Source organism: Staurois parvus, unplaced genomic scaffold (assembly GCF_062004578.1).
Source record: "Staurois parvus isolate SC_StPar_1 unplaced genomic scaffold, SC_StPar_1.0 ptg001194l, whole genome shotgun sequence".
Lineage (NCBI taxonomy): Eukaryota > Metazoa > Chordata > Amphibia > Anura > Ranidae > Staurois > Staurois parvus.
In genome coordinates, this window is record NW_028318990.1 from 579,074 (window position 1) to 600,594 (window position 21,521).

General features: G+C 39.6%; 1 protein-coding gene across 5 annotated transcripts in view; it reads left to right on the forward strand.

Moving 5' to 3' along the window:
- Positions 1–21,521, forward strand: part of OXNAD1 (oxidoreductase NAD binding domain containing 1) — a 112,434-nt gene that overhangs the window by 47,888 nt on the left and 43,025 nt on the right. For all 5 annotated transcript variants that reach the window (XM_089660002.1, XM_089660003.1, XM_089660000.1 and 2 more), the window contains 2 exons: positions 5,090–5,231; positions 16,104–16,346. In XM_089660002.1, the coding sequence (XP_089516128.1) occupies positions 5,090–5,231; positions 16,104–16,346 (385 nt within the window). The remainder of the gene's footprint in view (positions 1–5,089; positions 5,232–16,103; positions 16,347–21,521) is intronic.

Genomic DNA, 21,521 nt, shown 5'->3' on the forward strand with positions numbered 1-21,521 from the left:
AGTACCAGTGTGCAAAAGTGTATTTGCTTTGCATGAATATATCATCTCTAATGTTGGGTGTCCTACATGTGGGTATGCTGCCGCAATATGTAAAACTGTTAGGGGTGCCTCGAAAATAATTTTAAAGGGTGCCTTGATTGAGAAAAGGTTGAGAAACATCTGTTGAAATGAATAAACGCTAGAGGGCGCTAGTGTCTAGTGCTACAAATCATGACCAAAACAATCTGTTCGCATGTAGAGAGCTGTCAGCAATATTAATAATAGCACTACAAATCTCTAGCTGGCTTTCCAAGATATGCTGTTCTTTAAATCTTAATGTAGACCAAACCGTTTAAACCATATCCACACGTGGAAAAAGAAAGTATTACAAAAAGATTAGAAAAATCCACCTAATTTTCTAATTTGGGTCATGAAAATGATCAGATCCAAGGACTTTCCGGAGTCAGGCCTGATAATGAGCCTGTAGATTCAATTAATTAAGAAAAACAATGCCTTCATGTAAGTACGGCTATTTATAGAACTTACCGTGAATTGTAAGATTGCGTTCTGTTTCTTTTTAAACGATTCTGTAAAATTTTATGATCATTGTTTTTGTTAAATAAAGAAAACAACTTTTCTATTTATTTCTATATTTTTTTGTTTTACTCTTGCCAAGGCGTTTGAAAAGCCTGTTTTGCGTCATTGTATTTGAGATTGTAAATCGATGTATGCACCACATGTTTCTCATTAACATACAATTAAAGTAAATGTAGCTAGCTTAAATCCAGCTGTAAAATAAAATTTTATGGTGTGCTTTGTTTTTTTTATTATATTAGGAATGTGTTGACTTTTTTGGATTTAGGCCTGGCTTTCTATGCCATTGAAAGTTCAGGTTAATTTCCAGTTGGTGTACTGGAGTCAGAAATGTTAAATGGGCATAGGCTGCATATGCTGATTTCCCAAAAATAGGATTTATCAATTCATACAATACAAATGCTGGTTTGCAGAACAATCTAACATAGTATATTGAAATTGCATGAATTACATTTCCACCTATGGTTTATTAATAGAGCAAAGTACTGCATGATAATCCATAGTAGCCAGTCATCGTTTATGGTTCTGACAGCTCCACACCAACGAAAACTGAAAATTGATTGTTTATGACTTTTTGCACTTAACACTCCCTAATTAATTGTGCGTGCATATTTTGGCGCAGCATTAGTTGACAGAACAGCTGGTAACGCTTAAAACCTATTCTGCTGAGTCGCCATAGTCTACTTATACATTTTCCTTGCCTTGTTTTATTAACCACTTGCCTTCCAGAAGATTTTACCCCCCTTAATGACCAGGCCATTTAATTCGATTTGGCACTGCGCTATTTCCAACTGGTAATTGCACGGTCATGCGATGCTGTACCTAAACTAAATTTATATACTTTTTTTCACACAAGTAGATCTTTCTTTTGGTGGTATTTGATCATCACTGGGTTTTTTTTTTGTAATATAAACGGAAAAAGACTGAACATTTTGGTAAAAAAATATTTTCTTCTTTTGGTTATAAAAAATATCCAGGAAACTCATAACTTTAGGCCAAAATGTATCCTGTCACATGTATTTGGTAAAAAAAAAAAAAATCCCCAAAGATATATATTTATTTGTTGTGTGAAAGTTATAGCATCTACAAACTATGGTAGATATAATGGAATTTACTCACCTTTTACTTTCTGACTGCCTATCACATTTCTTGAGGTGCTAAAATGCCAAGTTAGTACATCAACTCCCCAAATTACCCCTTTTTGGAAAGTAGACACCCTAAGGAATTTGCTGAAAGGCATGTTGAGTCCATGGAACATTTTATTTTTTGCCACAATTTTTTGGAAAATGACAAAACACTTTTTTTCTTTTTTTTTTTTTTTACACAAAGTTGTAATTTAAATGAAATATTTCTCGCACATGCTATGGGTATATGTGGAATAACACCCCAAAACACATTCTGCTACTTCTCCTGAGTAGGGGGATACCACATGTGAGAGACTTTTTGGAAGCCTAGCTACATACAGGCCCCAAAATCCAATGACCACCTCCAGGATTTCAAAGAGCATATTTCCTCATATCACTTCCTCACTACCTATCATAGTATTGGAGGCCCTAAAATGCCAGCATAGTACAAACATATCCCCCCCCCAAATTACCCCTTTTTGGAAAGTAGACAACCCAAGGAATTTGATAAGAGGCATGTTGGGTATTTTTCAGATATAAATTTTGTCACAAGGTTTTGAAAACGAAAAAAAAAAGAAAAACTACGTTTTGTGTTTTCTTTCTTTGTTGCCACAAGTTTTTAGAAAATGAATGAGATCTGCAAAATACTCACCATGCCCCTTAGCAAATACCTTGGAGTGCCTACTTTCCAAAAAGGGCTCGTGGGGGGGGGGTTCTACTATCCTGGCATTTCAGGGCCAACATTAGAAGCCTATGCCATACACCACCCACTTTTCTAACCACTTGAAGACCAAGCCTTTTTTGAAAAAAAAAAATCACATTTTTGTTTGCTAGAAAATTACTTTGAACCACCAAACATTATATTTTTGTAAATCGGAGACCCTAGAGAATAAAACAGTGGGTGTTGAAATTTTTAATGTCACACAGTATTTGAGTAACAATTTTTCAAACGCATATTTTTTTGAACACAATACATTTTTTAGAATGTTAATGCGCAAACACAATATATTGCCCAATTGTTTGATAAAATATGATGTTACACTGAGTAATTGGATACCAAATATGACATGCTTTAAAATTGCGCACGCCTTTTAAACCGGTATAGTGCTAGAATTACTGCCCTCGATCTGACATTCGCAGTGCTGCTGATTTTTCACATTCTTTTTCATTCACTTCCCGTCTATATGCACGTATTTCCCTGTCATCTGCACATCATTGCTCTGGACTGATTTCCTGTTAGTGGATCATGCATGTGCAATGTGTTTCGACACAACATGTAGTCTCAGATAAGGGCTCGTGTGACTTGGAGACAGTTGTAACCCCATGACAGGAAGTTCCATCAATATGGAGCTTCATGCCAGGAACCCCAGGTATTTTTTTTTTTTTTTTTGAAAGGACAAGTTCATGAAAGTGATAACAATATCCAAGGCTCCCTCCCTAACCACCTAAATATGTTAAATATTTATTTGAATGGGACGAACCCTTACTGCAGCAGAAACCTCCCATTCAACTCTATGGGACGCTGGCGTGTAGGCAGCCCAGTACTTTCCAGCTGGACAGTAGACAATACAGCGAATACCAGCGAATGTAAGCATGCATGTATTTGGGAAGGGTTTTTTGTTTTTGTTTTTTTTTATTTCATGAGCTTGTGCTTTAATAAAAGTTGCACATTTAAAATGATTGAAAACATAATTTGAAATTATGTTACCATGTTTAATTTCATATGAGAGTTTAGCTTTAGATTCACTTTAATATACTAAAAAATGAATAGTATTATCTGCTACCCGTTTGTTTTAAAAAGATAAACGATTAGCCTAACATCCTCTTCACACTCCTCCACCTACCATCTATCATTCACCTTAATAGACTTCAGATCGGCTTTTGACTTCTGTGGCCATTTTGGCTTATACAAGGACTGTCTACATTTTTATCCTCTTCAGTAACCCAGTGGGTTGCAGTGTACTGCGCAGGTGCCCCTTTTCTTCAAAGACTCAAATGAGAAAGTTGTTTACTTGTAGCCTTACAATTATGCAAATCTCAGTGCTAGTGCAGTTCTTGGCTGTGTTCACAAATGCTTGACACAGATTAGCCCTCTGCTGCAGTCTCACACCTTGCATCTTACTCCAAAGTTACATTGTTGCAGTTTTATCACTGGGGATGCTGGAATGAAGGTAATCCTGCAGCAGACTGATGACCTCATTGCAGCCTAGACTAAGGCCTCTTTACACGATCCTTGCAATCTGGTCTGCCTGTCCGTTTTTCAAGGGGACCCGATCAGACTTTCCATTCACTTTTATGGAGCGGTGAATGTTACTATTTACACCCTCCTACCTGCAATCTGACCTGATCCTTCTGTCTAGTGGATCGGATCAGAGAGCAGTTGGGTGTGGGCTGTGTTCATGTCTGCTCTGCATAGACGGAGCGGACATGGACCTGTAATCCACCCACTTTGCTCTGCTCAGCAAGGGATCAGCAGACAGATCCACTGCTGGGCAGACCGAGTCAAGTGGAGTCGGGCCCATGTGAAAGGGACCAAAGTCACTTGACTGAAGCTCAACCTCTTCATGCTGACAGCACACAAATATGTTGCCTCTCGGTGGCTGGGCCTTGACGCCGAGCGGCCGCATATTTGTGTACCGTTTGTAAACAAACGTGCTGGGAGCAGACGCCCTGCACGCTCCCAGCACATGTGTCGGCGTCCCACAGCAAGGTCTCGATCTCTCCTTGCAATTGGGACCTTTCTGATCATGTGACTGATCATGACCCTAAACCACACCCCGTCTTCTGCCATCAGAAACCCCATAAGGTGCCGGGAGGCGCCGGCGTGAAGGGGCTAATGACTATTATTTATTAATGCAAGTTACTCTACTTTCCAGTGTATCAGTAATGTATTCATTCATATTTGTATTGCTACTGTAAGGTTCACTTTAAGTATAAAGTTAATATTTTGGTATGTCAGGTCAGTTGTTTTTCATCCAGGCAGCGAAGTCCACTTGGTTATTCAGATTTCCAATGGGATGATGCATGAAAAGCAGCAACAAATAATTAAATTTTTGCTCAAAGTGATGGCAACCACATGGAATCCTTTTTTTTTTTTTTTTCCCCCTCATTTAGTACATCAGCTTGTACATCCACATACTTGCTAGCATCTTTATTTTTTATAGGCCTGACTCTAACACTGTGAATAGGCAGGGCACAAGTTCTAAGAACCATCTACTGTACTGTATGTAGTTGTGAACAAGGCAGGTTGTAGTATACATTCAGTTTGCACAGCTTAATAACTTTGCAGCGCGAATGTAACAGTATTTGGTTTATAGTAAGATATATAAACTCTACAGGTTTTCTAAATTAGGAAAGATTAAAATTAGAATGTATTTTGTTTTGTTTTACAGGGTAGATTTCTTTATTCCTGGAGTTCCTAAAGTTGGAGGGTTCTCCATTTGCTCAAGTCCTGGACTTCTGGAAAAAGAAGGGGTACTGGAGCTTGCAGTGAAGTATAACTTACATCCGCCTGCTCATTGGATTCACACACAGGTAAAATTGCAGTTACACATCCCAGCATGGGTAATGCTAAAAAAAAAAGCAGCGTATGTTTCATATATAATATTATATGACTACTGTAAACAACCACTTGCACTCAGAATCTAAACAGCAAAAATGAATAAAAAAAAAGCAGCTCGCACATTTGAAGGCAATAATAATGTGATATAGATAAATAAATGCAGCGCTAATTATACAATGGTCTTATAGCACTTTAAATGTGATAAAGTCCATATAGATTCCCAAATGGATAGAAGTAGGTGCATAAGAGGAAAGATTCCATCCAAAAGCTATCGCCATACACCCAAACAAATTGGCCTCTTACTGCACAAAAGGTCGGTCAACATGAGCAGTATGGTATATCCTCAAATACAGCAATGGATTGTCAATAGAAATCCCCTCCAGAATAATAAGTAGCTTTTCCAACTTCAATAAACCAGAAATGGAGACCCCTTAATTATAGGGGGTCCCAACCAGCATTGTGATGTAAAACACTAGCAGGCTCTCCATGCCATACCTGGAACAGAGATCTTCCAAACCTCCAGACCCAAAATGTGAACTCAAAATGCAGTGTCAAATAAGATCATGAAAGAAAAAACATGCCTCTTATAATGCAATACATATCAAAAACTCCTTTATTTTCAAGTAAAATCCTACTTACAAGCTGTAGAACAGTTAATTCAAATAGACCACTTCCAAGATGGCCGACAGCATGACGTCGGAGGGAGGCTCCACCCTATGCGTTTCGTCATCAAAAGATATATAGGGGCTATTGACTGTCCCTATTAACTCTTGGCCAGGTGTTTTGATGATTACTACACAGATTATCCTATACCTGTAACAGAAGAATACAGTTTGTTTCTCCATTTGCTGATATAGAATTTGCATTTTCAAAATAATATGCAAGTTTCATTAGTTTAGGATGGAGGAGTGATAAATAGTGGTGTTATATTTAAAATAAATACTGATATTGGGCTTTTAGTAAATGGGCTGCCTCATTGGAAGGGATCCATAGTAATGGAGTTGGTAAGTAGGTTAAGTATTTGGCTTCCCTCTTCTCTATACCCTTTGAATTTTCTTCCCCTGGAAACGTACACGATTTGCACAGTGCTGTCAGAGGCTGGGAGACTGGTTGGCCTCTACAGACTTCACTTAGGAGGAGGTGATGTCAGTAGAGAAGGAAGGTAGACAGAGAGCCCAGACACTCCAGGCTCTGCCTCTCCTCCTCTCTGCATGTCTTTCAAAAGTTGACGAGGAGCTGTATTCTATGCAGTGGCAGAGTTGCTAGCTGGCAGAAAGGTGCAGTGTCTGGGTATTGGGATACAGTGACAAAAGAGAAAAGAACAGGAGGCAACAGCTAAGTGCAGTAGTTAGCCTGGTCTCAGCCTGGTGCCCACTGAGCATGCGGGAGTCGCGCTGCGCCTCCTGATTGGTCTTGCAGTCTTCTGGGACCTGTGAAAGTCCCCGGGAGACTGCAGGAGGAATGAGGGGGCCGAACGTCCGGCTCACTTCACCGCAGCTGTTGTCAAAACCAGGTACCCGCTCCCCTTTCCCCCCAAAAGGTGCCAAATATGGCAGTGGAAGAGGGGAGGAGGCAAATAAGCGGAGCTTCTGCTTTTGAGTGGAACTTCGCTTTAACACTATCAGGGGTGCTTACAATGATCAACATTTATTTATGTAAAACCTTTATCCCAAAAGAAAAAACACTTGTTTTCTGTAACTACTTAGCTGGAATTTGGCGTCAATTTTTTTCTGCTAGTCCATCTAACACTCCCCCCCCCCCCCCCCCCCCAGACTGACGATACTGTTATTCAAAAGTGCCCCCTGTGCTCATTCATTCAGAGTGGGGGCGCTCTAAGGCCTCATGCACAGTGGTGTTTTATAGCTGCTGTTTTAGGGGGTCAGGTTTTTTTTGTGTTTGTTTTTTTTTTTTCTCTACAGCCAGTAAACTCCCCAGCATGTTATCCCATGTATTCATGCACACATACAGCTTTACTTACTAAAGCTGGAGAGTGGAAAATCAGGAGCATTTCTGCATAGGAACCAATCAGCTTCCAGGTTTTATTGCCAAAGCTTAATTGAACAAACTGAGGTTAGACGCCGATTGGCTATCATGCACAAGTACACCAGATTCTGAGTGAACCAGCTTTAGTAAATTGCCCTCATAGGCTTTTATGAGTGTTTTCTTGGCAGGGGCGTTTTCAGGCTGGGAAAAATTGCCAGAGCTACTGCGTTTTGAAGAGGAGTTTTAAAAAAAAAAAAACCTCTAATGCTGTTAAACACTAAAAACTTGGCTATCCAGCGTTTGAGTGTTTTTTGAGCCTCAAGCTTTTGTGGGAATATAGTTTTTTCTAAAAACACTAATGCAAAAACACTAAAAAAATGTCAAAACTCGAGTTTTTAATGTGGTATTCTACAGCTAATGCTCTTGGCGATTTTATAACATCCAGTGTGCATGAGGCCTAATATAGGAGGTGTGTTACTGGCCAGATCACCAGGTGAAAACAGAAAGAAAAGCCTAAAAATATTTTTCCAGCTTTAGTGGAAAATATGCTAACTTCTATGCAGTAGCACACCTCATATGGAACAACATAGTTTGAAAGCGGCCTTATATTTTGATCTGCACTGTTGGTCATGTGACGTGTGGAGTATGAGGGCTTAGGTGGGGCTTCCCAAAATGGCAGACAGTATGTTCTTTACATATGTTTAGTTTAACAGAGGATTGTGAACAGGCAGGTAAGATTATTTTAGTGCAGAAGAGACATTGCATGTGTCTTTTGCCATAAAGAGCCGGCCTGTTTGCAATTTGTTTTTTATATTTAGCCTTTAGTTACTTTTTAACTTGAACAATAAGGAAATGTTCAAGCAGCATTTACTGGCAATTTCCTTGCCCTTTCTTCCTCCTGTGCCGATCTAACCCACCATTCCCCTGTAGTTCCAACAGTTCTGCCTCCAAGTCCACTGGAATTCTGCCACAATGTTTATTTGGGTCCAGTGTGTCTTCATCTCACTGGCGGTAAGAGCACAAAGGGAACTCCAGTATTTTCCCTGATTGTGTTGTCCAATTTTATCAGAATAATTCACAAAGTACAATTGTGCATTCAGACTGACACAACCACTTGGAAACAGAAGCTTTGTTTTTATTAAAAGAGCATTAAAGCTTAAATGGGTCTTCAACACCCAACCCTTCTGTTGATCTAAATGGATCTCCAAAATTCCACAAACCATTTGTTGGCACAAATGGGTCTACAATATCCCCCCACCCCTTACCTCTTGAAGCATGGGTTTTGGAGCTATCAAAACATGGCTAATAAGAAATATCAACTATCAACTAGAAGGGTCCCTTGTAAATATTTTCTATTGTGGTCTTGATGAATGGATTTCCGTTCCATTAAAGGGACACTCCACCTTCAGCGATTTTACTGACTCATTTAAATACGGAGAGTTGAACACTGTTTGATTCACATGCAGTTCTGTGCAGTGCAATTTCAGGCCATTCAATTTGAATGGGCCTGAAAAGGCACATCACCAAAAGTAGTGCATACACTACTTTTTAAAACGCACTGCAACCAGATCACATGGGACAAAAGCCATCTTGTGCAGGCAGATGCAACTGGGCGTGGTAACTTTTTTTTGACACCTGCAGCAGATTGCAAATGTAGTGTATTTTCCATGCGACTATGTGTTCACACATATGTTTCTTGTAAAATCTGGAAAAAAGTCTCGTCAGAAAGGGGCATTATGGAATAGGCCCCCAAGTTGTTTTACAGACCTGTCCCTTCGTTTATTGTGTTCAGTTTTTGTATGTACACTCGCTACAAGAATCTACATTGCCTGTTTACAAGTTTTCTGCTTTTGTCAACAAGATTGTAGTTGTGTCCCCTTTCCTACCCACACTTTACAGCATCAGGTCTACCGGAATTTAAATTAATTTTAATACTAGTTATTTTAATCCACCCAGGGAAAAGGCAGGCAATGACCTTCAAAACGTCGCACGCGCTACAGAAAAAAGTACCTAGATTATAGCATAGATTTTAGTTATCACCATTATTCCTGTTTTCAGTTAGGAATGGGTTTCTTCTTTGGTAGTACGAACCAAACCTCTCCCATTAACTGTGTGGAGGTTGTGTATCCTATTAACACTAGCTTTAAAAAAAGACAATTCCTTAACATCAATGCTATGAGCAGTGTTGATTCTTCTCTAAGTCTAGGATTACACTGGCTCAGTGAGTTCATAACATGATTGGCTTTCTCTGCTCTTTGGTACTGCGTTTTGCTCTGTGCTTTTTATTTCATTAGAAATCTTTCCTATTATGGCTGTATTTTTCAAGTTGCGCTATGAGCCAGGGTTTTAAAAGGAAGAGCTGTATTTAAGGTCTGAAAAACATTGTGTTTGCTATCATATTATTAATAATAATAATGAAAATAATTTTAAACGTTTAAAAAAGAACCCAGACACCAAAGTTCTAGGTTAGGAGGTATCTACTTTACATTTATACTGGAAGTTAGTAGAATTATGATCCCCTACTTTGGAGTGGTGTACATCATCACCATGATAACCATGGACAAGTGCTAAGAAACCTGGTACACCTAATAAACATAGGTACTGATGAAGTATTCTGCTCCAAAGTAGGGAATCCTCATTTTACCATCTTCCTGTATAAATAGCTGGTAGATGTGGCCATCAAGGTACCTGCTTTGCACTTGACAAATCACCATTTGTGGAATATTTTGGTTGGGATTTTGTATATTAGTACATTATGAGGACAGTAAAACAGGAGTGTCATATGAATTAGGAAAGTGGGTAGGGAACAAAAGGGCTTTATTTGGAACTGAAGGTAAAAAACACAGACCAGGCAATATTCCAAAGAAAAGCTTACTCATACCTCCCAACTTTCTAAAAGGAGAAAGGACAATTGTTATTACAAAGTGTTTAGTCAAAGGACGCCTCTGCATCTAACTAGTTATAAAAATGCTCCCTCCAACCTAACACCTTTCCTAACTAACCTGTGTAAAAGAAAAAAAAAAAAGTCAGTGGTGGCTGGAGGGGAGAGGAGGGACTGCTGAACAGCTGAACCACAGAAGTCCATGAGTGACGTCATTGCTCCTGGGTTTGATAGCCATTGTTGGGTGCTCTCTCCCCTGCTGCTGCTAGCTGATACAGGATAACATGACCGAGCCAAAGCAGGATTAAAATCAGTATGTACAGTGGGGATCGAAAGTTTGGGCACCCCAGCTAAAAATTTGTATTAATGTGCATAAAGAAGCCAAGAAAAGATGGAAAAATCTCCAAAAGGCATCAAATTACAGATTAGATATTCCTCTAATATGTCAACAAAAGTTAGATTTTATTTCCATCATTTACACTTTCAAAATAACAGAAAACAAAAAAATGGCGTCTGCAAAAGTTTGGGCACCCTGCAGAGTTAATATCTTGTACTGCCCCCTTTGGCAAGTATCACAGCTTGTAAACGCTTTTTGTAGCCAGCCAAGAGTCTTTCAATTCTTGTTTGAGGTATCTTTGCCCATTCTTCCTTACAAAAGTCTTCCAGTTCTTTGAGATTTCTGGGCTGTCTGTCACGCACTGCTCTTTTAAGGTCTATCCATAGATTTTCAATTATGTTGAGGTCAGGAGATTGTGAAGGCCATGGCAAAACCTTCAGTTTACGCCTCTTGATGTAATCCCCCGTGGATTTCGAGGTGTGTTTAGGATCATTATCCATTTGTAGAAGCCATCTTCTCTTTAACTTCAGCTTTTTCACAGATGGCATCAAGTTACCATCCAAAATTTGCTGAAATTTTATTGAATCCATTTTTCCTTCTACTCGTGAGATGTTCCCTGTGCCACTGGCTGCAACACAACCCCAAAGCATGATTGATCCAACCCCATGCTTAACAGTTGGACAGAGGTTCTTTTCATTAAATTCTGTGCCCCTTCTTCTTCAAACGTACCTTTGCTCATTCTGGCCAAAAGTTCAATTTTAACCTCATCGGTCCACAGAACTTGTTTCCAAAATGCATCAGGCTTGTCTATATGTTCATTTGCAAAGTTCAAACGATGATTTTTGTGGTGAGGACGTAGAAGAGGTTTTCTTCTGATGACTCTTCCATGAAGACCATATTTGTACAAGTATCTCTTTATAGTGGAATAGTGTACCACAACTCCAGTGTCTGCCAGATCTTTCTGGAGGGATCGTGCAGTCAAACGTGGGTTTTAATTTGTTTTTCTCACAATCCTGCGAGCTGTTCTGTCTGATATTTTTCTTGGTCTTCCAGATCTTGCTTTAACTTCCACTGTTCCTGATGACTGCCATTTCTTAATTACATGCCGAACAGAGGATATTGACATCTGAAAACGCTTTGCTATCTTCTTATAGCCTTCTCCAGCTTTGTGAGCGTCAACTATTTTCAGTTTCAGTTTTCTAGACAACTGCTTAGAAGAACCCATGGTGCCGATTGTTGGGGCAAGGTCAAATGAGTCTGGGCATTTAAAACCTTTGAGATTGACATCATCTGGTCTTCCCAGACGATGATTGAGAACAATCCATGACACTGGCAGGTCTCAGCTTGGCAAAGGGGGCAGTGCATGCTATAAATTCTGCAGGGTGCCCAAACTTTTGCAGACGCCATTTTTTTGTTTTCTGTTATTTTGAAAGTGTAAATGATGGAAATAAAATCTAACTTTTGTTGACATATTATAAGAATGTCTAATCTGTAATTTGATGCCTTTTGGAGATTTTTCCATCTTTCCTTGGCTTCTTTATGCACATTAATACAAATTTTTAGCTGGGGTGCCCAAACTTTCGATCCCCACTGTATGTACATCTTTTTTTTTTTTTTTTTTAATGCAGGTTAGTTAGTATGTAAGGTTAGAAGGGAGCATTTGGAGCAGTTTGGTTTTAGCTGGAATTCTACTTTAAGAAATAATTCACAAATAATGATTGGTTAAATCCACCGCTACTTTTTCATTTTCAAAATACCAAATGCAGTATTATAGAGGTCAGATGAAAGGTTTGTGGACATTGGGTAGTTAAATGGTATATTTTTCAGAGAGGTCTGTACATTAGGCCAAAAAGAGGGTCACCTGAAGGGGGATGAGGGACAGAGGAATTTGGTTACGAAAGGACAACCCTTCCAATTGAGGGACAGTTGGGAGCTATGGTATTACGAAAGCCAGCCATAGACTGTTCGAATCTCGGCTGGTTCAACAGGGACCAGCCGAGCTTCGAACCATGTATGGGTAGACTGAATGTACCCAAGTTGATCAATTGATCAGCTTGGGTACAACCAGCCTGTCTGATTTTATATGCGATTATTTACTTGTGGCTATTATAGCTGCTAGCAGTTATCACTGTTCTCCCAGCAGGGAAAAAAACGAAGGAAAGAAAATCGATCTGTCTATGGCTTAATGGCAACATATTTGTCCATTGTAATTGGTTCTGATGGAAACTGGCTGTCGGACAGTTCAGACTTTCAGTTTTTGACCTTGTAACTTGGCCATCTGCTGCCCCACTTATGTGTGTTTCTTCTCATCTTTTTATAGCACTCACTTTCAACTGTTTTTTGTTTCCATAACAAATCAATCTCTTCAAAGCAGAAGACACTTCTTAAATCATAGTCTCACTTAGCCCCCCCTGCTACAAACAATGTATTACAAGGCCTCTACCTCCCAGCCTTCCATGATGTGTTAGGCCAGCAGGTTAGTGCTGTTCACTCAGAGGCCGCACATTGTACCCTGGGATCATTCTTCTCAGGCTGCTCTGTCCGCTTCTTTAGAGACTGTGGCACAAGACTCTGCAATCATTACATTTTCATCTGATCAGAGACTTAGAATAAGTCTAAATCCATTCTACCTCCAAGTTGCCAGATACACTGCATTTAGTGGGCTCTCTTTACTGAAGCAAACCACTTGGTCTCTGTCTTGCTCCACTACCAGATTATTGCCCGGTTTCTACTTTCAGAACCTGTTTTGTGACACACAGTTTCTCCACACTAACAGTGTTGCACAGCACATCCAAGAAGCTTCAATGAACTAACAGATAAAAAAGATATGCCAAGGGCCTCTATAGCCAATAAAAAAAGATGCCGGTAGATGCAAGATAACCTGCACTCATATCAGATGCCAAATTGTTACTGACTCCACCCAGTGTAGAAAAGTAGTAGGTGTGGTCACTGAAACTCATAAACAATTCAGACAGAAAGCAAGGATAAAGAGATACCGCTTGAAAGGAAGTTTCAAATGGGACCATGCAGCTTAATCAAGAATGGCTTTATTGAAAAATATGTATAAACAAATAATGTACAAAAGTGAGCTAAAAACACTACCTGCCACCTCACAAAATTAAAAAGACAACGTTGTCTAGTCACCCAAGCAGCTGCTTACTTGGCCACGTTCATACATGGGGGGTAGTAGATAGTGTAGCATAAAGCTATGGGGGGGCCTCAGAGGATAATGCGGCAATTGATGGATAGCATCCAAAGTAGTAGTGAAATAACTCACTTATATCATTCCTTGATATTTAGATTGCTGACAGATAAATCATGTGGAACACATATTGATCAATAGGCATGTGATATAATACAGTCACGTGTAGTGCCTGGATAGATAGTCCGCTAGCACAGTTGTATAATAAAGAGTACTGAAAAGTCAACAGCAGTCCAGATGTATGATGATGATGAAATATTGATGACACAGAGTAGCTTGCCACAATACAATCACCTCAGTGACCTCACAAATGTAGTGTTAGGGGGCTGGAGCACCGCCAATATAAGCACATCATAACTAGCATCTCACCCTTCCTTTAATGACATTTGCTTTACCATCCACATCGGCAGTCCTTTAGAGTATGGCAGCAGGTCTGCCGTTCGCCAGGTGGCGTCTTGTTTGCTCCTGTACAGTGTACACAGTGCCGGCGGTATGGATAGTCCACAGTAGGTGTGAGGCTAGGAAAGCTTAGTTGCCCATGGATGCAGTGAAGGTCGAGCTGAGATGGCCAATGTGCGTGGTGACGTCACGTACGGGATGTATGTAAGGGGATGCAATCCTACATGTTTCGCCCAATGCACTTGGGCTTCAATGAACTACCACGGCGCTCCACAGCACTGTGGTAGTTCATTGAAAACTACAAGCCGACAGCCGCTAAGGTTGCCAGGACTTGTATGCACTCATTCACAGAACTCTGTGAATGAGTGATGCGGCCACGCTGTTTTCAAATCTGACAGATAGTACGAGGAAACTTCTACCAAATGTGAACTTATCCTTTAAACTAAACTTCAAAATCTTCAGGGCTTTGCTCTCTTCGAAATGTCTCAGGCCAAGCACAAACTGATAATCCATTATCTCTCTGTCTCTCTCTCTTTTTTTTTTTCTTTATCTTTTATTGCATTTGCAAACAAGGTTCTCTTTCCCATTGATAGCATTCTGTAAATATGTAAAACAGATGATGATGGAGGGAATGTGCTGGATGCCCTCAGTGTTCCCATTGTCCATTGCCTAAAATTCAAACACTTCTCTAATCTGTCCAAAACAAAACAAAATTGACTGCTATTCCATTTTTACTGAAAACTGTCAAAAAAGAAAATGTGCTCAATGCAGCCAATCAAATGGTTGCTTTGATTTTCACACCTGCTAAGGAAGGGAGGTGAAATCTACTGTATTTAGCTGCTGTTGGCAACAACTGTATCAATGTTTCCAGTTTTAATTCAGCAGTCCAGTTTTATCTAAGTAACACTATATTTATCATTACACAGTGGGCATGATAGGCATGCATATGCATAAGAATCCTCGCGCAAGCAGACACAATGGTATAGACTCTGATTAACATGGAATAATCGTGACCATGCCAGCAAGCTGCATTGCCAAGTGTTTACTAGTGCCGTGCCATGTTATTCTTGCAGTCAGTTGCAGATGGTAGATATCTGCCTTCCAAGTTACAGATGGAAGATATTGGTCCTTTACTTCTAAAACATTGCTCGGGGGAAAAAATAATTATTAATTACTACATGAACATTAATAGTATTTAGATTTTCTGTTCGCTCAGGCCTTGCTGAAAACTTACATTTGTGGTAGGATAAGTAAAGTATAGTCAGCACATTGATGTATGTTGTAGGCTGCGTAAGCAGAAGATTACTGCACAGTACACAGGATTAGTATACTGCAGGGATAATAAACCCTGTACCGTAGGTTATACCAATATTAGACGTCATTGAGGAGGTAAGTGACCATTAAAAATCTCCCAGGAGCAGTTCACATTGACTTGTCATAAACTGTTACGTAGTTGCATATTATTTTGGACAATGCATTGATTTAAAGTGGGCTTTGTACTTAAAATGCCAGATCCAATGACCTCCCCTATGTCAAAATTCTGTATTACAATTAAAAAGAAACTGAAAGTAAATAGTTAATACACTAACCTTACCCCTGTTTCTGTGGAGTCTAGGTGGGGAATACAGAGTACCCCTAGTGAGATTCCAGGAAATGCAGAGTAGTCCCAATCTTGGGAGAAGATGCTATTCACTGTGCTATAGTATCATCACGTGATTCAATGCATTCCTCAAGATCTCATCAGAAAGATGCTGACGCCCTCCCCTGGCAGGAAGCCAGGGAAAAATACGTTTACTACCTAACTTTTCACCCATCTTCATCAAAATCATGCCTGCTTTTTGACAAAGTGGGTGTGGTTTTTGCATAGATGGGAGAATAATGCGAACCCAAGACACAGAGTGTGTGTGGCATATAAATCAAGCACACACATGCTAATATATAGATATTATTTTAAACATGATGTGGTGTTTGTATTTGTCTCACATGTACAGGTTTTCTCATGTGTCCTTATACTATTTTTTTGTCTCTCATTTCCCTTTCAGTGTTCCCTCGGCTCAGAAGTAGCATTACGAGTAGGAGGAGAGTTCTTCTTTGATCCACAGGCAACAGACTCTCCTGTGGATCTGGCCTTAATCGCTGGTGGAGTAGGAATCAATCCTTTGTTTTCTATACTCCTACATGTTGCTGACCTTCACAAAGCCCTGGAGACAACAGGCAGAGGTTTCCGAATGGGGAATGTGAAGCTCTATTACTGTGCCAAGAACACTAACGAATTATTATTTAAGGTAACTACAGAATATGCATCAAATGTGCCAAATTATAGACTTCAGGTGTCTCCAGCAAAGGGTGCTGTTAATGCTATAACTTATAGTACAAAGTTATTATAGATGATTGTGTGTTTTAAACCTCATGGCAGCTGGTTGGGGAAAGCCCTTTTCAGTCATAACTTGACTGTGCCCCTATGCACAAAACCAGCACCATAAAGGCTTTCATTGGCCAGTTAGGTGTTTAAAAACTTGAGTGGCCTAACCTCGACTTGATGAATTGGAATGCCAATTGTAAAGCAGGCCTTCTTTTCTAGCATCAGTAGTACCTGACCTCACAAATGTTTTTATGGTTGGATGGGTGCATGTTCCCACAAAGCAGGTCCCGAACATACTTTCAAGTTGGCTAACAGAAAAAAAAATCTTGCTCAACGACTCAGGTTAAATACATGTCTTTGTTGCATGCATTTGTGAAGGCATAATGCCATATGTAAATGTGCTAGTTTCTTAGTGATCAGAGCTGCTGCCATTTATTGAATTTTTAAATTCCCACATGGACACTCCAAAGTCTTGTGGAAAACCCTTAATACCCTTCCAGAGGAAGAGAAGCTGTTAAAGCCACATACTGTGTGTGTTGGTGGGGGCAGAGGGGGCAGGTTTGATTGCTCCATATTAGAGTAGTTGTAAAGGCTTTTTTTTTCCTCTAAAATAACAAACTTGTTATACATACCTGTTCTTTGCAATGGTATTGCATAGAGCGTCCCCAAACTTCCTCTTCTGGTGTCCCCCACTGGTGCTCTTGGCTCCTCCTCTTCTGTGTTGTTTTTCACCATAGCAAGCCGCTTGCTATGGGGGAAGACTTGCGTGCTCTATCCCAAGCTGTACAGTGTAAGTCTATTGACACATCCAGTACGTTTCGGCCCTGGCCTCTGCTCCCTCCTCACTGAATTTGACTGACAGCAGCAGGAGCCAATGGCTCCCGCTGCTTGTCAGTCCTGAGTGAAGAGGGAGAGAGGAGAGAAAAAAAAAATTGCCATATAGTGTGTTGTATTCCAGCTCCATGAATTTTAATGAAAATGGGGCAGAGATCAGAAGAAACAACTTCACAGAGATGCACAATTATAAAACATACAATGCTTGAGAGAAAAAAAACATAATAACTGGCAACATTCAAACTATTTTCTGCTGGATTATGAATGTATTTCAGGAATTAATAATTCACACATTGCAGGGAGCTGTATATAACTAAAATATACCATTTGGGTTGAGTAACTTGGTAATAGAGCAGGTTGTTGATTGGTCACATATGCAGACTTATTACCACAAAGCTCCGTTATCCTTGTTTGGTCTTTCTAAACCATTACACTTATTTTTTATTTAGATAATGTATTCCGAAAACAAATGCTTGCTTCTTAGTTGCAGAGTAAATTGGATACCTAATATTACATGAAAAAGTGAAAGATTCTTATAATATAAAACCGTTACCTACAGCCAATATCATGTCTAATGGATATGTTAAAAATGGTTGTACATTCACACAGAAATGTGAGTCAAAGTGCTAAGGGGGTTTTAATTCACTTTTAAAGTTATAAAATAGGGTTTTTACTTGATTCATATAAAAGATTAATTTCCCAGAGCTAATCAAGAATCTGCATTGTAAATTTCATTATTTGATTATTTGTTCACACCAGGCAAAACCAGGGAGCTATAGTTTTATTCCTGTATTTTTCCTGGCATTTGTAAACTTTGGGAAACAATGAATAAGGCTTACAATGCCTTGAAAAAGTATCCACACCCCTTGATATTTCCACATTTTGTCATGTTACAACCAAACACATAAATGTATTTTATTGGGATTTTATGTGATAGACCAACACAAAGTGGCACATAATTGTGAAGTGGAAGGAAAATGATAAATGGTTATCAGATTTTTTTTACAAATATCTGAAAAGTGTGACGTGCATTTGTATTCAGCCCCCCGGAGTCAATACTTTGTAGAACCACCTTTCACTGCAATTACAGCTGCAAGTCTTTTTGGGTACCAGCTTTGCACATCTATAGAGTGACATTTTTGCCCATTCTTGTTTGCAAAATAGCTCAAGCTCTGGAAGCTAACTGGAAATCATTATGTTGGCTTTTTTTAATTTCTTTATTCAAGAGAAAAGAACTGTCCATAACAAACATATGAACAAGATCATACAGATATTCAGAAGTTTTTCTGCCAGGCATTGTTACATAGAAATGTCAATATGTCATAACCGACTTTTTCTGAATTAGCCCATTTTTTATTTTTTTATAAAAATTATGCAAAAATTTTAAAAGAACGTTATTATGTTGGCTAAATTGTAAACTATAACCATTTTCAACTTTCAGCTGTTTTCTGTCTCTGAACTTGAACGAGGATTGTAAATAAAATAAAGGAGAGTCACATAGCCAGTTCCTCAACCACTAAGCCCTCTCTCTTTGTTCCATTTTGAAGAGAGAACTGCATCACAGGTTACATACGGACTGCATTTTATGAATGGGCCATAAAATGCAGGCCTAGGTTTTTTGGATCCCAGCAGAGTATAACAGAAAGCTGATTGGAAAATCTGCTTTCCTCTGTAAATGAGTCCTTGTGGTGGGAATTAGGCTAAAATGATTGTGGCAAATATGCAATAAAACATTTTTTTCGTCTGTGGACAGGTACATTTTCTTGTGTGTACAAATGAGGTGAAGGAAAAGCACGTTTATAGCTTTCTGTAAAATTGGGTGGACTTGTGTGTTTCCCAAAGGTGAAGCACTTCATACTCTATCCTTAGTTGAAGGCTTGGTGATTGCACATAAGGGCCCCAACTTAGTACAGTCTCTGTAGTCCTCTAACACTCTGTATAGTTTGTCACAACCAAAGACTTATTTACACTGATAATGGATGTAGAAGACAGTGTTTTGTGACAGCTGTGAGAGGGGAATTTTCCCCTCGTTTTGGGAGATTTCTGGTTACTACCTCTTGATCCACAATGATTAAAAAATGTTTTGGCTGGAGTTACACTTTATTTTTTATTTAAAGGCTTACATCTGGATTGAACACATTGACAAGATTCTGGTAACTAGCAAAGATTTACATAGTTGAGATTAAACAAATAAACCTAAATTGACCTGTGTCAGGCTAGAATACTAGAACTGTAAATGATCAATTTTACATCTCTCTGAAAGAATATTCCATCATCCACGTGTACCAGTCCAGTGTTCGCCTGTTTTTTTTATATTTATTAGGTGTATATGGGGAAACGTTTTAGAAGGGAGGAAAGAAAGAGAGGAGAAGAGGGGGAGAAAGAAAAAAAAATTATATTAATAAATGTTGGAGTAAGACGAGGGAGGTAGTAAAGGGCCAGATGGGGCAGTTGGGGTGGCACCTTCCACCATGCAGGAGAGGGTAATATAGGCGAGCGCCTATGCATACTGGAGGTATTCTTCAGAGGACTGGAATAGGTCTCAACAAAGCCACCTAGTCCTATGTTCCTCAGACTTATCCAATATTGCAGAAGTAATTTGTTCCATGCATTGCATGTCATTCACGTTGGCAAACCATTGTGCTGCAGTAAGAGGAGACTGTTGTTTCCCCATGCAAGGAACACAGGCTTTAGCAGCGTTTAGAAGCTGTTCATAGTGGAAATTCTCAATCACCGTTTACAATTTTAAATCCTTATGCTGCTAGCATAAGTAAATAGATAGGAAAGTATATCATATTTATTTGTTTTTGTTTTCCCAGTTACTTCATGGTTTTCAAGTCTAGGCAAATGATGTCATACATCCCAGGAGTCTTCACGGGAAGAGGGGTTTTTTAGCTAAGCACACCCATCTGCCTGCATGCCTGAGCTAAGGGTGTATGGATTCCAAGAAGTTAATGCTGCTTTAATCATCTGCTCTTACTCAAGATGGCCACAGCCAGAAATGCTAGGGAGTTTTTTTTCCAATTGTTTTCTATGCAAAATAATGCATGGAGACATGGGTGAATGGGGGAGTTTACTATGAATATTAAAAATCAATTATATAGTGTTTTTGGTTTTGGTGCTGAGATGCAGTGTAGTTCCACTTTAAGGAGAGATTTATGGTAGTGCTTCCTGGACAGTGATGTCATATTCAACAGGACAGCAGCTGGGTTGTCAAAGAGAGAAATCTGAGGTTTTAGGTTATGTAAAGGACCTGCCTCCAAAAAGGGTGTATGGCAGGGCAGTCCCAGAATATGTTTAGAAATGTGTCTTTGAGGGCTCTACATCTCCAGCACAGGTTGTTTTGTTGCAGTAATCCTTAACCAGAAAAAAATTGACAAGGAGCAATCCTGTACCAGAGAGAACACATTTTATGTGCAAGTTATAGAATGCTTTCTTTCTGGTGTTTAGTGAATGTAATATTCAAGTCTTTTTCCCATTTAGCAAGATAGGGTCTTGTTGGGTGTGTATGCTCAGTAGGAGCTGGTAGGACATAAAAAGGGGCTTCTGAACTGCACCATTGCCTTGGCAATGTTCCTCAAACATTATAAGTTGTATGTGAAAGAAGGTGGACTTTGGCATAGAGCAGAGGAAGTGAGTGAGCTGTTGGATTCTCCACATTTCTAAAGATGGGGTCAAGGAGTACGTCAAAAGTCAGCAATGGAAGCCCACTTGTCAGAATGCAAAAAATTAGTGGCTTGCAGGAGCCCCTTTTCACATCATAGGTTTGAAGACCCTATCTGACAGCCCTGGGGAAAACTCTGGGTGACCTATTATGGGCGTTATAGGTGAAGGAAAGCCCTGAATTGCTGACATTTTGTTGAATCTGTCTAGTTTGAGTAAAGTCGGCCCGATCAAAGGGTGGGTGTAGAGATCCTGTGTATGCTGCTTACCTAGCCAAGGTGTCCCGCAAGGGGAGTGGATGTGAAGTCTTGCTCCAGAGATGGCCATAATTTTTGAGACTCATTTCTGCACCAATCCATTACTCTCACTGCTGTATAGTACATGGCAAGATCTGGGAATCCCATCCCTCCCCTAGGTTTGGATCTTAGTAAGATAGCTCTGTTAATTCTGGATGCTTTATCCTGCCATATAAATTTGAGAAACACTGCCCATACATATCAAAAGAAGGAATCCTGATGGGTAATGTTTGCAACAGGTATAAGAGGCGAGGCATTATGTTCATTTTGAGAACATTACACCTGCCGAACCAACAGAAGACCAA